This window comes from Chiloscyllium plagiosum, chromosome 3 (genome assembly GCF_004010195.1).
Source record: "Chiloscyllium plagiosum isolate BGI_BamShark_2017 chromosome 3, ASM401019v2, whole genome shotgun sequence".
Lineage (NCBI taxonomy): Eukaryota > Metazoa > Chordata > Chondrichthyes > Orectolobiformes > Hemiscylliidae > Chiloscyllium > Chiloscyllium plagiosum.
Window position 1 is genome coordinate 10,393,314 of NC_057712.1, and position 16,036 is coordinate 10,409,349.

General features: G+C 39.1%; 1 protein-coding gene across 1 annotated transcript in view; it reads left to right on the forward strand.

Annotated features, from left to right (window-relative positions):
• atad2b (ATPase family AAA domain containing 2B) overlaps positions 1-16,036 on the forward strand; it is a 100,931-nt gene that overhangs the window by 64,588 nt on the left and 20,307 nt on the right. Inside the window, exons 22-24 of the mRNA XM_043687428.1 lie at positions 5,116-5,312; positions 10,486-10,645; positions 14,986-15,108. Coding sequence (XP_043543363.1) covers positions 5,116-5,312; positions 10,486-10,645; positions 14,986-15,108 — 480 coding nt within the window. The remainder of the gene's footprint in view (positions 1-5,115; positions 5,313-10,485; positions 10,646-14,985; positions 15,109-16,036) is intronic.

Consider the following 16,036-nt stretch of genomic DNA (forward strand, 5'->3'; position numbering starts at 1 on the left):
AGTGGGTGTTCTCGATCAGGTAAGTTTGGACAGACTGAGTTTATTTTCACTGGAGTTTAGACGTTTGAAGGATAATTTGATTTAAGTGTATAACATCTTGAATGGCCTTGATGTGGATGTGGCAAGGATGTTTTCTCTTGTGTGTCAGTGTAGAACTAGGGGCACTGTTTTAAAATTAGGGGTCTTCCTTAAAGTATAGAGATTTTTTTCTGAGGGTAATGTGACTTTGGAAAGCTCTGCCTTGGAAGGCAAAAGAGGCAGGATCATTGAGTATTTTTTACACTGACATGCATAGATTGTTGTTAGGCAGTGAACTCTAGGATTATCAAGGGCACATGGAATACAGGGAGAACTAGCCATTTGTATACAGAACTGGCTCAAACGGTGGTGGTGGTGGAGGGTTGTTTTTCAGACTGGAGGCCTGTGACCAGTGGAGTGCCACAAGGATTGGTGCTGGGTCCTCTACTTTGTCATTTACATAAATGATTTGGATGCGAGCATAAGAGGTACAGTTAGTAAGTTTGCAGATGACACCAAAATAGGAGGTGTAGTGGACAGCGAAGAGGGTTACCTCAGATTACAACAGGATCTTGACCAGATGGGTCGATGGGCTGAGAAGTGGCAGATGGAGTTTAATTCAGATAAATGCGAGGTGCTGCATTTTGGGAAAGCAAATCTTAGCAAGACTTATACACTTTATGGTAAGGTCCTAGAGAGTGTTGCTGAACAAAGAGACCTTGGAGTGCAAGTTCATAGCTCCTTGAAGGTGGAGTCGCAAGTAAATAGGATAGTGAAGAAGTTGTTTGGTATGCCTTATTTTGTTGGTCAGAGTATTGAGTACAGGAGTTGGGAGGTCATGTTGCGGCTGTACAGGACATTGGTTAGGCCATTGTTAGAATATTGCGTGCAGTTCTGGTCTCCTTCCTATCGGAAGGATGTTGTGAAACTTGAAAGGGTTCAGAAAAGATTTACAAGGATGTTGCCAGGGTTGGAGAATTTGGGCTATAGGGAGAGGCTGAACAGGCTGGGGCTGTTTTCCCTGGAGTGTCGGAGGCTGAGGAGTGACCATATAGAGGTTTACAAAATTATGAGGGGCATGGATAGGGGTATATAGGCAAAGTCTTTTCCCTGAGGTCAGGGAGTCCAGAACTAGAGGGCATAGGTTTAGGGTAAGAGGGGAAAGGTATAAAAGAGACCTACGGGGCAACTTTTTCCACACAGGGTGGTACGTGTATGGAATGAGCTGCCAGAGGAAGTGGTAGAGGCTGGTACAATTGCAACATTTAAGAGGCATTTGGACGGGTATATGAATAGGAATGGTTTGGAGGGATATGGGCTGGGTGCTGGCAGGTGGGACTAGATTGGGTTGGGATATCTGGTCGACATGGACGGGTTGGACCGAAGGATCTGTTTCCATGCTGTACATCTCTATGACTCTAGATGGGAATGTGGAATCCCAAACACACACAGATCAGCTATGACTTTATTAAATGGTGGCGCAGCCTTGAGTTGAATGGCTTACTTCTCTAATTTTGTATTTTCGTAAGTACAGATTGTGACAGTCCAGAAAGAAGGCCATCTTCTTGTGGCAATTAAAAATTAGAAATTCATATTAAAAGTTACATTTTTGTGATGTACCAGTTATTTTAAAGACCACAGTTTGTCGTTTATCTCTAATTGCCCCTTAAATTGATGGTGGTGAGCTGTCTTCATTTGCTCCTACAGTACCTCTGATGTAGGTATACCCATAGTAATTATTAGGAAGAGGTTTCCAGCTTTTAATCCAGTGATACTGACAAAATGACAGTATAATTCAGTATCAGGTTTGTGTTTGGCTAAGAGGGGGAATTTGCAGATCACCATATTCTCATGTGTCCCTGACTCTTTTCCTTCTAGATAAGCAAGGACGTGGGTTTGAAAGGTGCTGTCAGTGGTGGTGTGGTGAGGCGCTCAAGTGATTGTTTACCCAGTCATCATTATATGCTGATGGTGGAGGGAGTGAATGTTTTATTTTGGCAGATAAAGTTACAATGAACTGGGCGGCTTTGTCTTAGTATCCAACTTCTTGAGTGTTGTTGGATCTGAACTTATCCAGTCAAGTGGAAAGTATTCCATAACATTCCTGAGTTGTGCCAAATGGTGGACAGGCTTTGGGCCATTGCTCACTGCAAGATTCCTAACCTCTAAACTTGTTCTTGTAACTACAGTTAAGCCTAGTCAACTTTCTCGGTAACAGTAATTCCTAGGAAATTGATGGTGAAAGACTTGGCAATGATAATTTTGTTAAAAAGGTCAACAATGGTCATTCCTTGCCACTTGTATAGTGCAAATATTACTCACTACTTATCATCTCAAACCTGAATCTTGTCCTTATCTCGCTGCTTGCTACTTCAGTATCAAATGTGTTGCATATGGTACTGAATGCCCCAAATGCCAAGAAATATCTTGTAATGTTGTGATGGAGGGAAGATCATTGATGAAGAAATTGAAGATAGTTGGGCTTGAGATGCTATTCTAAAGAACTTTTATAATCTTGTCCTGCAGGTGAGATATTTCGTCTGCAACCATCTTCCAATTTTAATCTGATCAGTAGAGAAATTTTCCTCCGATTGCCATTGACTTAACTTTTGTTAGGGCTCCTTGTTGTCACGTTCTGTGAAATGTTGTCTTGCAGTCAATTGGCTGGGTTAGGTTTTTTCTGTGTAAAAGGGCACATTTCCGCATTATCTGGTAGATTCCGGTATGTGGTTGTACTGGAATGGAATGGCTAAGAAAATGAATACTTCTGGAGCATGATGCATCAGTACTGTAGCCAAGATCCATAGCTCTTGCAGGATACAGTGTCTTCAGCTATTTCATGAAATCAAGTGGCATGGAATGAATTGGCATAAGATTTCCGTCTGTGATATTCTGACGTTAAGAGAAGGCTGAGAGGGCTTATTCACTTGGCATTTTTGGCTGCAGGTGGGTCTGAACTCTTCAGTCTTTTCTTTTGTGTGACTGTACTTGGCTCCCTCATTTTTGAGGAGTGAAATATATGGTGGAGCCATCTCTTCTGGTTTGCCATTGAATTATTTACCACTGTTCACGATTGAATGTAGCAAGATTTCAGAGCTTTAATCTGATGTGTTGCTTGTGGGATGGCTTATCTGTCCGCATCATACTGCATCCTGCTGTTTGGTATGCATATAATCCTGTTTCGCAGCTTCACTAGGTGACTGCTTCATTTTCAGGCATACCTCATGCTGCTGCCAACTTTTCTCCTGCTCTTCTCTTGGAAATAGGGTTGTTTCTGAAGCTTGATGATCGTGTTACAGTGAGAATATGTCAGATCACATGGTGCAGATTATGGTTGAAGATGGTCTTACTGCTGCTGATAACCAGTTTAGGGCTGCTAGATCAGTTCTGAATCTATTCTGTTTAGCAAAGTGGCAGTGTCACATAACAAGATATAGAGTAAGCACACAGATTGCATAGTGGTCAGTCTGACTAATACAGTCTTGCGCAGATGCAGCAAGACAGGTTGGTGAGAATGAAGTTAAGTAGGTTTTTAATCTTCATCCTCTCATCACTTCCTGCAGGTCTAGTCTGGCAGATATGTCAGCTATACGTGGCTTGGTAACTACTGATCAAAATAGAACCCTACGTATCTGGAAAAATAAAGGTGTCCCAGCAAGTAGTCAACCTTTTTAACCATCTTAGAATGCATGATAATTTTGATTTGTTATTTCCATACATTCTAACATTTGCAGTGTGGTCTGTTAAAGGCTGGATTTTTGTGGATTTTAACATAATGGCTTACTTGATAAGGGCATTACTTGGTAAAGCCCGGAGCTTTTCTCTGTGTCTGTATGAATTTCTGATTCATTTTACCTCTGGTTCCTAGTATTGCTGAATCCAGTTAAAAAAAATGCTACAATCTTGCTTGGAGGAACACACATTATTCACATACTACTTTGAAAGGTGGGAAGTTTTTTACGAACTTGGATTTTTATGATAATGAGCTTGTGCTTGACCTAACAAGGTACAATTAACCAGTATTTATGTATTGAGTCAAATTTATTAAGATGATGGGAAAATAGACAGTGAAGACAATACAGAAAACACAGAAATTTAGCAACGTTTTTAAGGCCCATATTGCCAACTCAGGCAACCCTTTTTGTGTTCTTGCAGTGATGTTACATTGAACTGTATCAGAAGATTTATGCCACAGAGGCCATGGCAATACTACTCCACAAAAGGCATTGTGTTTCCAACACTTATTGCTAATTCTGAGTGTCCTGTAGCTTATTAGGAAATAGTTTAAATTAACTTTTTCCATTTGTTTAAGATGAGGGTTATCAGGTGTTAATCCACCTCTGTAGCTAGACTAAACAAATATTCCCTGTCCGTCAGAAGTTATAATTGAATTCTGTGTCACAATTAAGTTTCCTTTTGAATTTGTATAATGTTACCTCCTGTTATCAATCAGACCGACTGTTGCTCAAAACCAATCACCTAATTCTCCAGAAATGCGAAGCAGTTAAGTAGAAAAAGTTTCCAATAGAATATCACCAATGTCTTTTCGTTTAAAAAAAGTTATTTTGTTATGCACAGCTAATGAACGAAGTCAGTTCGCAAACAAAACCCTTTTCAAAATACAGTTTTTGTTAAAGGTAGGTATCATACTCTGTTCAAACTACTGAGTTCAGTATTTTTTTTGAAGCTTTATTTCTTCCCAGCCCTGATCCCTTAGCATCTAGATGATTAAAACAGACACAGTTGCATAACCTTCAGCATCTTTGGGTCACTTATGTCCAGTCTTACAAGCAGCTGCCCTAATTGTTACTTGTCCCATAAGAAAAGATTTGAGCAAAATTGTTTAAAAAGGTAGGTAAGGCAAAGTCATCAAATGTTACTTCAAACCAAGATAGTACCTCAAAAATTAGTCATTTCATCAAAATACTACAACTTATATTTCTAAATGTGGCATTTATTGTACAAGTATTTATTTTGAAAACAATCATTTAAGTATATAAATTTTCAAGAGGCGAGATGATAAGTCTTCAAACTGATATTTGGAAGAAATTTTATACAAATTAATTATGTTGTGCCATTTTGCTCTTTTTCTTTTAGCTTTACTTGCCTTGGAAGTCCTTCCACCAGCATTGCCTCCTGCACCGCGACAATTATCAGAGGAAGAAATAAAACGGATAGAAGAACAAGAGGAAAATACCTTTCGAGAACTTCGACTGTTTCTCAGGGATGTTACTAAAAGACTTGCCACTGACAAACGTTTTAGCATCTTTAGTAAGCCTGTGGATATTGAAGAGGTAAGTTAAGGTACCTTTTAAAATTCGTTCACATTAATTTCATTTCCAGCTAATGTCAAAAGTTTCAGCTGAAGGGCTAATGATAGTGGGCTACACTATGACTTTCCAGTATCCCAAAGTCTGAATGTAGTGTGATGCAGTGAAGTACCATGTGAAACATGGTCATTCCATATTTGATTCCTAATCTCAAGGTGATTGTAGCTCAGGAATGATAGGCTATTGGGTAACAAAAAGGTACCGGATGAAGAAGATCATCAGGATTCCTGCTCCTAATCACGAGCATAATTCCTTATGGCTAACGACACTTGTGTGAATGTCAGGTACAGACAGAAATGAAATTGTTTGCATATCCATCTTGAATAACTTAGGAGTACAATTGACAGATTGCACATTGAGAGAAAACATCTTGAGTTCAGCTAGTGATAAAGGTGCAACTAATCGAATACAATTTTAAAAAGAGTCTGCTAAATGAAACTTCTAATATTACATCTGACTGGATATTGCACTTGAAATCAAGCCCTGCTTTTCCCACAGTTGTCACAAAAGTTATCGATTTCATAAAGTTAGGCAAAATATCCCAATATTCCTGTGTTTTAAAACATGGCTGACAGAAAACACATGGCCATGTTTTTGCACTTAACAGATGTTACTATTTATTACAAATAAATGGACTGTAGCTATAGATAAACTGTTACAAACCATCAACATATAATTCTGCTAGTTAAAACTCTAAACCCCTTATAAAACTTTCCCTACACACATACACGTACAGACAAAAAGACATGGATGCCCTGGATGGCCAGAAAGACTGAGAAGGCAGATCAGTGGTCTCTGTTCACAGGACTTGATGGAATGGTCCGTTTGGTTTGTCAGGCTCTGCTGCTCATTGATTCTCCTTCAAGTAAATTGACTTGCATAGGACAACTGCTTCACATTTAATAATGTCTCTGACTTACTCGTTACGACCAAAAGCTTACGTAATTGATGAGGGACAATAATTTTCTTCAAGCTTGAGGTGCTTTTATGGCAGAGGAAAGGACACTTGCTTCCTTTTTGGAAGTCTGATAGCTTCTGACCAAACATTGGCTCCCAGGTAGCTGAGCAGTTTGAGTGTGCCAATCTGATAGTTGTTCGCCGGCAGAAGCGATTTTGCCATTGACTCATGGAGCAGTCTCGATGGACCGAATGACCTGTTCTGCTTCTACATCTTTTTTATTATTTGGTCCTGGTCACTGCTGCACAGACACATTATCTACTTGTTGCCAGTTGAATCTTATTTCATACACATCCTCTCCACGGCTTTTAACGATCAGCTGTGTAAACAAGACTTGTAATGAGTCCCAGTATGTAGTAATCCTTTCCACAATCCTTTGTTTTTAAAACAGTCCTTTTACTATTTCCATAACTAAAAATGCAAAATGCAAGTGGCTTTACACTAAATTAGAAGTGAACATGTGAATATTGTAAAAGCTGACACAATGTGATGTATAATCCAAACAGAGATTTTCAAAGTAAAAATAAAAGTGTATAGCAATAGATCCCAAGTTGCATTAAGTCTGTACTCAAGGCCCTCTGTGGTAACAGGGTGGGAAAACTGCCTGTTAGTCTTCTGGCCCAGGACAGAGGCAGAAAGGTAACTAGCTGTCACATTCTGTCTGATAACCACCCCATTCCAACCACTACCATCACCAACAACAAACGTTGCGTTAAATTCCACGCCTGACATTTAGGTATGCAAGAGTGTTCAGTAGAACATTCTGAATGAATTTCTATTAACCTAATGCATAGTTATTAAGCGGTTAATCAATGACTAGAACTTGTTTTGGAAACAAGTGCTGATACAGGAGTGATGTGCTGTGCCTGAATCCGTTAGGAATAGTGACAGCTTGACAAATTGGATGGGTATTGCAGTTATTTAAACTAGTTGGTGGTTTGGGAATTGAAGATACAGGGAAGGAATTGTTGACAACAGATCACTGATGTTTGGTGATGCGGAAGCTCGAGACGTAGAAGAACCAGAGACCAGGTATTGTATAATTAATGAAGGATAGTGTATAATAAGATGCAAAAATAATTGCTGAAACCATTAGAAATGGAGATGTTAGAACTATCAGTTGCTATTTATACATGTGTTTATAGAAAATTGAAGATAATGAATATATGTTTGCTTGAGGCAGAAAGTGTGTTTAGAAAATTTACATGGGGTTACACCTGTGATGATCCTGAGAGAGTTGGCTGGTGACATAATGAAATTTTCTGGGGAAACATATGTAATGAAGAGGAGAATGAAGATAACTGGAGGAGTATCTTGAGGGCAACTTATCAACACAAGAAGGAAGAACTTTTTTCCAAGAATACATTGAGACAATAAGTGAGAACAGAAGAGATATTTGAATTCCTAATTTCCATAAGCCCATAGGAGCTGAGTTAGGCCATTCAGCCCATGGCTGGTATGTTTCTTAACCCTATTTTCCTGCCTCCTTTCCATAACCTTTGATCCCCCTACTAATCAAGAACCTATCTTAAATACGCTTTAAAACTTTGCCACAGAGGGCTGTGGAAGCTTCATTTCATATCACCAAAACCACACACTGTTCCAAAAAAAACCATTTTGTAGCCATTCCACAAATGCTTTTACTTGGGATTTGCTGCCAAAGATTTTCCTAGTACACTTGTATATTGAAGTCCCCCGTGATTATTGTAATAGTCTCTTTTCTATCTCGCTGATTTATTTTCTTCCCTACACCCTGACTACTGCTAAGAGGCTTATATGTAACTCCCATCAAGGTCTTTTTTCCCTTGCTCTACCTACACAGATTTTAGTTCTGATATTATTTCTTGCTTTCGATTTAATTTCATTTCTTACGAACAAGGCAACCCAGTCCCCGCCAGTCATTTCATTAGGACGTGTATGCTTGGATGTTTAGTTTCCAGCCCTGGTCCTTTTGCATCCACATCTGTATGATACCCACAGCATCCCACCTGCCAATTTCAATCTGTGCTACAAATTCATTTTTCTTGTTTAATAGATTGTGCATATTTAAGTACAACAACCTCAGTTCTGTGTTGACTGTCATTCCTTCTCAAAGTTGTCATCTGCTGTGCTTGAAGTTAGATTTCTGACCTTTTCCATTCTCTGTTCTATTAATTGTTCTGGAAACTTTAATAATCTCTCCTGAGCCCGGTCTCCCCCCCACCTTTATCTGGTTTACAGTCTTCATGACCTCAATTTACCTCAAATTGCAGCATCAGTTGTCTATTTTATTCCAAATGCTTTGTGCATTAAGATACAAAACCTTTAGGTTTGGTCTGTTGAGTTTCCCGACACTTGTCTGGTTCCTAGGTACAAAATGATATTCACACATTCTGAACCTTCCTCTTATGTCCATATAACAATCAAATCCATCACTAACTTCCAATCCAAAGTTATGCATTGCTTTTAATTTTCAAATGTTTCATGCAAACGAACACCCCTGTCTCTAAAATGCTTTATTCAATCCTACTTAAGCAATTCACCAGGATTCTGATCCAGTATGATTCACATTGAGCCGGTCCCATCAGAACAGCTCTTCCTTCCTCAGTACTGGTTCAAATGTCCCATAAATTCTCCTACAACAATCTTTACCTCTTTAATTTTGTTAACCGTGTGTCAATTAGCTCATGGCTCAGTTTGTAATCTAGAGATTATCATTACTTTTTTAGTTCTGCTTTTTAATTTAGCCCCTAGCTGCTCAAATCCCTCAATGTCTTTCTACCTATGTCATGGTACCAAAATGCACTGAGTTCTTTTCCACTCCCGCTCCAAGTTCCCCTGCAGCCTAAATGAGATACCTTGAACCCGGGCACCTGGCAGGCACTATGGTTTTTGGAACGCTCAATCTGGCCACAAAGATCAGTGTATATTCCTCTGCCTATGTTATCCCTGATCACAAGTACATTTCTCTCTCCTCAAACCTTCCCCCCCCTCCCCCCACTCTTTGCTCATGATGCTATCGTCAATTTGCTTATCATCCACACAGAGCAAGAATCTCCAACCTGTTGGGCAAGCTCAAGGGCTGAATGCCTCTACTTGCCTCCTTGGTAGTTACACCTTCCTATTCCTGACCGCTTACTGAATTCAAGCTAGTTAATCTAAGGAGTGTGACTGCCTCACGAAATGCAGCATCCAGGTAACTCTTCCCACTCCATGATGTCGCAGTGTTCAAAGCTCAGACTCCAGCTCATCAACTAAGCTTGAGTTCGTCAAGCAACCAACACTTGCTACTAATGTGGTCACTATGGACCACAATGGGGTCCACTAGCTCCCATATCATGCAGGTACAACACATCGTCTGGCTATGCATCTCCATTTTGTTTACTTAGTTTTTAATTTATTTCATTAAAAAAATCCTATTAATTTTTCAGTTTATAATCTTTAAAAAAAAAATCTCCTATTTGCCATCAATCTGAAAGTAACCTGTAATAGTCAATTTAGCAGCTATTACCAGCTCACGAGCTTATGTTTTTCCTGTACTATAACTCTGTTTTGAGCTGGACCCCAATCCTGGGCTTCAGGTTATCTTGTAAATAGAAAAAACTTATAGACTACAAGCCCAAATAAAACGAGCAAAAAGCAATTCTTCCTCTCTGCACCAAATTCCCACGCTGCCCACAAAATCCCTGAACTGTATACTCATGTTGTGTCTCACTCCGGATGTGATCTTCTCCTTCCTGACCATGCGAAACCATTCAGCCCATTCTCCTGATGATCTGCAATGCCACTTTTCCCCAAAATCCTTGTTTCCTTACTGTTTAAAAATCTGTCTATTTCAGCCTTGAATGTATTTGATAACCTCTGCCACCCTCTGCAGTAGTGAATGCCACAGATTCACTACCCTCTGAGAGAGGAGAAATTCCTTCTCCTCAGTATATTAAATATGCAACCTCTTATTGAGCGATTATGCCTTCAGGTCCTAGATTCTCTCACACCAGGAAACAACCTTTTAGCATCTACCTTGTCAAGCCCCCTAAGAGTTTTCTATAGAGTTACTTCTTGTTCTTCTGAACTTCAGCAACCATGAGCCACGCAAATGCAAAAAATTGCAATTACTCGAGCTAGTTAGAAACTTATGTATTTTCTCCTTTAATTAATAAAATCTCTGTGATCACACTTTATCTTTAAAAATATTTATAGGTTTCTGACTATTTGGAAGTCATCATACAACCAATGGATTTATCAACCATGATGATGAAAATTGACAACCACAAATATGAAACCGTGAAGGATTTCCTGGTAGATATTAACCTTATCTGCAGCAACGCTCTTGAGTATAATCCTGATAAGGTTCCTGGAGGTGAGATGAAAGTTAAAATGAGCACTTCAGTGATGGGTCACAAACAAACTAGCAAATCAAATTTTGCTTGCCTTAAAATTAAATTCTTTCTTGGATCATGTCTGAAAATGTGTTGAGCCCAGGTATAAGGGCACAGATGCTAGTCTTGTGCTTTTGTGAATTTGTTGATAAAAGTATTGAGTAGCCATAAAAGTATGGAAAGCAACAGTATCACAGTAAATTTACTCTTTGTGATCTAGGTTTATATCATTCTCACTGACGGGAGATATGTTTATTTCTCTTCTGACAGTAAAGTTGTTGCATTAAATTAATTTTCAATAGCCTAAAGTCCTTTTGAAGATATAATCAAAACATTGCTCATAAATTATCAGTTTTACAGAAAATGAGACTTGATGTCAAAGCTTTCCTTTTTGCATTATTGGGACAACATCATAAGAAGTGGAAATTTCAAAGAGAACAATCTACATTGCCTGAGAAAAGGGTATTTGATTGGGTGGCAAGTGGGCACTAATTGGATGAGATGTTGTGACAGAATATGTGTCTAAACTAGGCAAGTTGATTCTAATTAGTCAAGGCACTGTCTAGGGGAGATAGTTGTGTGTGTGTGTGCATAGTTGGAAAAGACACAATGAATGGCACGTTCTTTCTTTTTGAAGAGAACATGGTCCTGCATCTGCATATATGTAATTTATAGCAGGCAAAAATGAGTCAGTTTGTGAGCCCGACTGATCATCGTAAATTGATTGTGAAATCTCCTATAATATTGTATTCTTTGTTCTGATTTTTGCAAGCATGAGTTGATTGAATACAAGTCTGCTGGCTGCAAACTGCTAAAAAAAAATGCATTATTTGATATAGTCCCCCACTTGGTGTTATCTATGCCTTCCATCGTACAGGCACTGAAATTCATAGAATGCATGGTACGTCTGTATAGCATGCAGGACCTTTTTTTGACTTGACAGCAGTGTCCTGTTAATGGAAAATTTGACTTGTTGCTTTAATTACTGGTCACCTTATTCCTCCAAGGTAGCCTGTGGTAGACTAGTTCTTAGGACTAAAAGTTGCATGAATTTGTGTGATACACTGCGAGCAGATATTTGATCAGGAAAGCCATTCTCCCACAGCTTAGCTCTGATATATCCTGGATGTATGTTTGCTCGCTAAGCTGAAATGTTCATTTTCAGACGTTTCATCACCATACTAGTAACATCTTCAGTGAGCCTCCGGATGATGAAGCACTGCTCATCTTTCCTGTTTTCTGTTTATATGTTTGGGTTTCCTTGGGTTGGTGATGTCATTTCCTATGGTGATGTCATTTCCTGTTCTTTTTATCAGGGGGTGGTAAATGGGGTTCAAGTCAATGTGTTTGTTTGTCAGTCTTCCGATTGGAATGCCATGCTTCTGGGAATTCTCATGTGTGTCTTTGTGTGTCTCTGTTTGGCATGTCCTAGGATGGATGTGTTGTCCTAGTCGAAGTAGTGTCCTTCCTTATCTGTTTGTAAGGATACTAGTGAGAGAGGGCCATGTCGTTTTGTGACTAGTTGATGTTCATGTATCCTGGTGGCTAGTTTTCTGCCTGTTTGTCCAATGTAGTGTTTGTTACAGTTCTTGCATGGTATTTTGTAAATGACATTAGTTTTGCTTGTTGTCTGTATAGGGTCTTTCAAGTTCATTAGCTGCTGTTTTAGTGTTTTGGTGGGTTTGTGGGCTCCCAAGATGCTAAGGGGTCTGAGTAGTCTGGCAGTCATTTCTGAGATGTTGGAAGACCCTATTCCGACAACAAGCAAAACTAATGTCATTCATTCTTTGTTGTAATCTGAGGTAACCTTCTTTGCTGTCCACTACACCTCCCATTTTGGTGTCATCTGCAAACTTACTAACTATACCTCCTATGTTCACGTCCAAACCATTTATATAAATGACAAAAAGTAGTGGACCCAGCACTGATCCTTGTGGCACTCCACTGGTCACAGCCCTCCAATCTGAAGAACAACCCTCCACCACCACCACCCTCTGTCTTCTACCTTTGAGCCAGTTCTGTATCCAAATGGCTAGTTCTCCCTGTATTCCATGCAATCTAACCTTGCTAACCAGTCTCCTATGAGGAACCTTGTCGAAAGCCTTACTGAAATCCATATAGATCACAATTATTGTTGTGGTTCTGTTTGCCGAGCTGGGAATTTGTCTTGCAAACGTTTCGTCCCCTGTCTTGGTGACACCCTCAGTGCTTGGGAGCCTCCTGTGAAGCGCTTCTGTGATGTTTCCTCCGGCATTTATAGTGGCCTGTCTCTGCCGCTTCCGGTTGTCAGTTCCAGCTGTCCGCTGTAGTGGCCGGTATATTGGGTCCAGGTCGATGTGTTTGTTGATAGAGTCTGTGGATGAGTGCCATGCCTCTAGGAATTAATTCTTGAAGTCTTGCCATTTTCCAGCCATCCCTTTACCTGCAAACATCTGACCCAGTCAGCTTTCGAAAGTTCTTGCCTAATACCATCAAAATTAGCCTTCCTCCAATTTAGAACTTCAACTTTTAGATCTGGTCTATCCTTTTCCATCACTATTTTAAAACTGATAGAATTATGGTTGCTGACTCCAAAGTGCTCCCCCACTGACACCTCAGTCACCTGCCCTGACTTATTTCCCAAGAGTAAGTAAAGTTTTGCACCTTCTCTAGTAGGTACGTTCCCATACTGAATCAGAAAATTTTCTTGTACACACTTAACAAATTCCTCTCCATCCAAGCCCTTAACACTTGGCAGTCCTAGTCTGTGTTTGGAAAGTTAAAATCCCTGACCATAACCACCATATTATTCTTAGAGATAACCGAAATCTCCTTACAAATTTGTTTCTCAATTTCCCGCTCAATTAGGGGGTCTATAATACAATCCAACAAGGTGATCATCCCTCCCTTATTTCTCAGTTCAACCCAAATAACTTCCCTGGATGTATTTCCGGGAATACCCTCCCTTAATACAGCTGTAATTCTATTCCTTATCAAAAACGCCACTCCCTCCTCTCTTGCCTCCCTTTCTATCCTTCCTGTAGCATTTATATCCCAGAACATTAAGCTGCCAGTCCTATGCATCCCTGAGCCACATTTCTATAATTGCTATGATATCCCAGTCCCATGTTCCTAACCATGCCCTGGGTTCATCTGCCTTCCATGTTAAGCCTCTTGCATTGAAAAAAATGCAGTTGTAATTTATTAGTCCTACCTTGTCCCTGCCTGCCCTGACAGTTTGACTTGCTTCTGTTTTCAACTGTACCTGTCTCAGATTGATCTTTTTCCTCACTATCTCCCTGGGTCCCACCCCTCCTTACTAATTTAAATCCTCCCAATCAGCTCCAGCAAATCTCCCTGCCGGTATATTAGTCCCCTTCCAATTCAGTTGATTTTGCAAGTGATGTATTGTAAATAAAATTTAATGATAAATTCATATAGCACCTTCCATCATGGTGAAAGGCGAGATCATCACCTGGAAAGTAATTTAGAGTGAAGTAGTGCATGCAACTTATTCCATCTTGACATAATAGTTGTGTCTTTCCACTAATATTTCTTTGTTCCTGACAGAGAAATAGTTTCTACATATATTTTGAAAAGTGCTGTTTTGGTTTTATATGGATTAATTAAATCATTCAAAATGTTATCTGGATATTTAATTTTGAGTGGATGAATTTAATTATTTGCACTGTTAAGAGTCAAGTTGTTATCAATATCTAAGATGATTTTCACACTCTATTCTTACACTTACTTATACGCACTCTGTCTCTTGTACATGGTCTCTCTCTCTCTCTCTCTCTTAACCTCAAAACATCTAACTCGGCATTAAAGAATCTGAGCCACTTCCTCTTTTCCTGCACCCTTCCATTGCCACTGTTTTCTCTCAATAGCATTAGACAACAATTCAACAGTGCCTTTCGTTGAAACAACAAGCTACTGTTCAATTGCACTACCCTGTAATTATATTTACCCTACATGTTTGACTGTCACAAAAATCGTGTGTTTGTTTTAAATTGGCCAAAGGTGACATGAGTTGACCTTGAAAAATTGACCGAATAGTGGGAGTCGTCATATGTGATATGCATATCTTGGTGTCTTGATTATGCTCTTTAAGCGTAAAGAATGTGTGAATTGCATGTTTTGCTAGTTCAATTATAATCTGAAGCAGCATCTTGTATAAATTGAGAAGATTCAGATTGAGATAAATTCAGAAGATCTTTTTTGATAACCTCAATTTATGCAAATCATTTACTGTCCAGTATAGTATATTTTTAATTTGAGACAAATATTCCAAATGAGCTTGTTTGTTGCAAAGGCAATTGCTTGGTATTTCTTTTTGCAGATCGCATAATTCGACACAGAGCCTGTACACTTAAGGATACCGCACATGCAATTGTTGCTGCTGAGTTAGATCCTGAATTTAACAAACTCTGTGAAGATATCAAAGAATCCAGGAGAAAGCGAAGTGAGTAATTACTGAAGTAATAGCTCTAATAGGCCAAACTTCTTTAAAGAAGAAATTGGAACATGCCATCGCCATGTTGTGCTGCTTGAATATGTAGCACATCCTATTTTCTGCATTAATTTGTGCATTTATGAAATAATGTAGACTACTTTTCTTCTCCCCTTAACTGATCTAAGTTTCCTTTAATTTTTGAACTTCTTCAAATTGCTCGTATCTTTTCTGTTTAAATCTTTATACCTTTGGATCAACTAGAGCACAGGACATGTTGTTTTATACCAAAATCTCATAATCAAACTTTTGTGTTCTTTACGTAGTGAATTTGGTTTATTTTAAATGGTAAATGTTAACTGATGGTATTTACGTCATTTTCCTTTAGCCTCCCAAATCTGGAGTCTTAGGACCAAGTATTTCTAGACTAATCCAGAATGATGTTAGAATGCCCAGTGCAAATGTATGAATCGTGAATCACCATACATATAAGTATTTACCTGAAACACAAAACAATGATAAAACATTATTAAGCTGTCGCAAAGATTGTTTTACTCATGTGAGTAAAATGTGTTCCATTTTTCCACTCTCAAAGTGCTGTGCAAAAATAACATTGATGACATCTAGGAAATAATTAGGTTTACTTTAAAAAAAAGAGTTCGGAACAATTGATACTTCTAAGCAACAGATTTCTGAACTGGAATGGTTTGTGTGCTTGAATATTACCTCATGGAATTGCTGATCTGGATCACGTCATTCGTGAATCTTTCTGGGATGGTCCCTTCCTTTCATCATATTTCAGTTTTAAGATTTAGTCCTTTTGCTTCTAGGACCATTTAATTTGCTTCTGAAGTTATGTAAATTGTAAGGACTCTTGTGGTACAACTGTAGTGTTCCTGTCTGTAAATCAGAAGGCACAGGTTGGTTCAAGCCCTTCCTG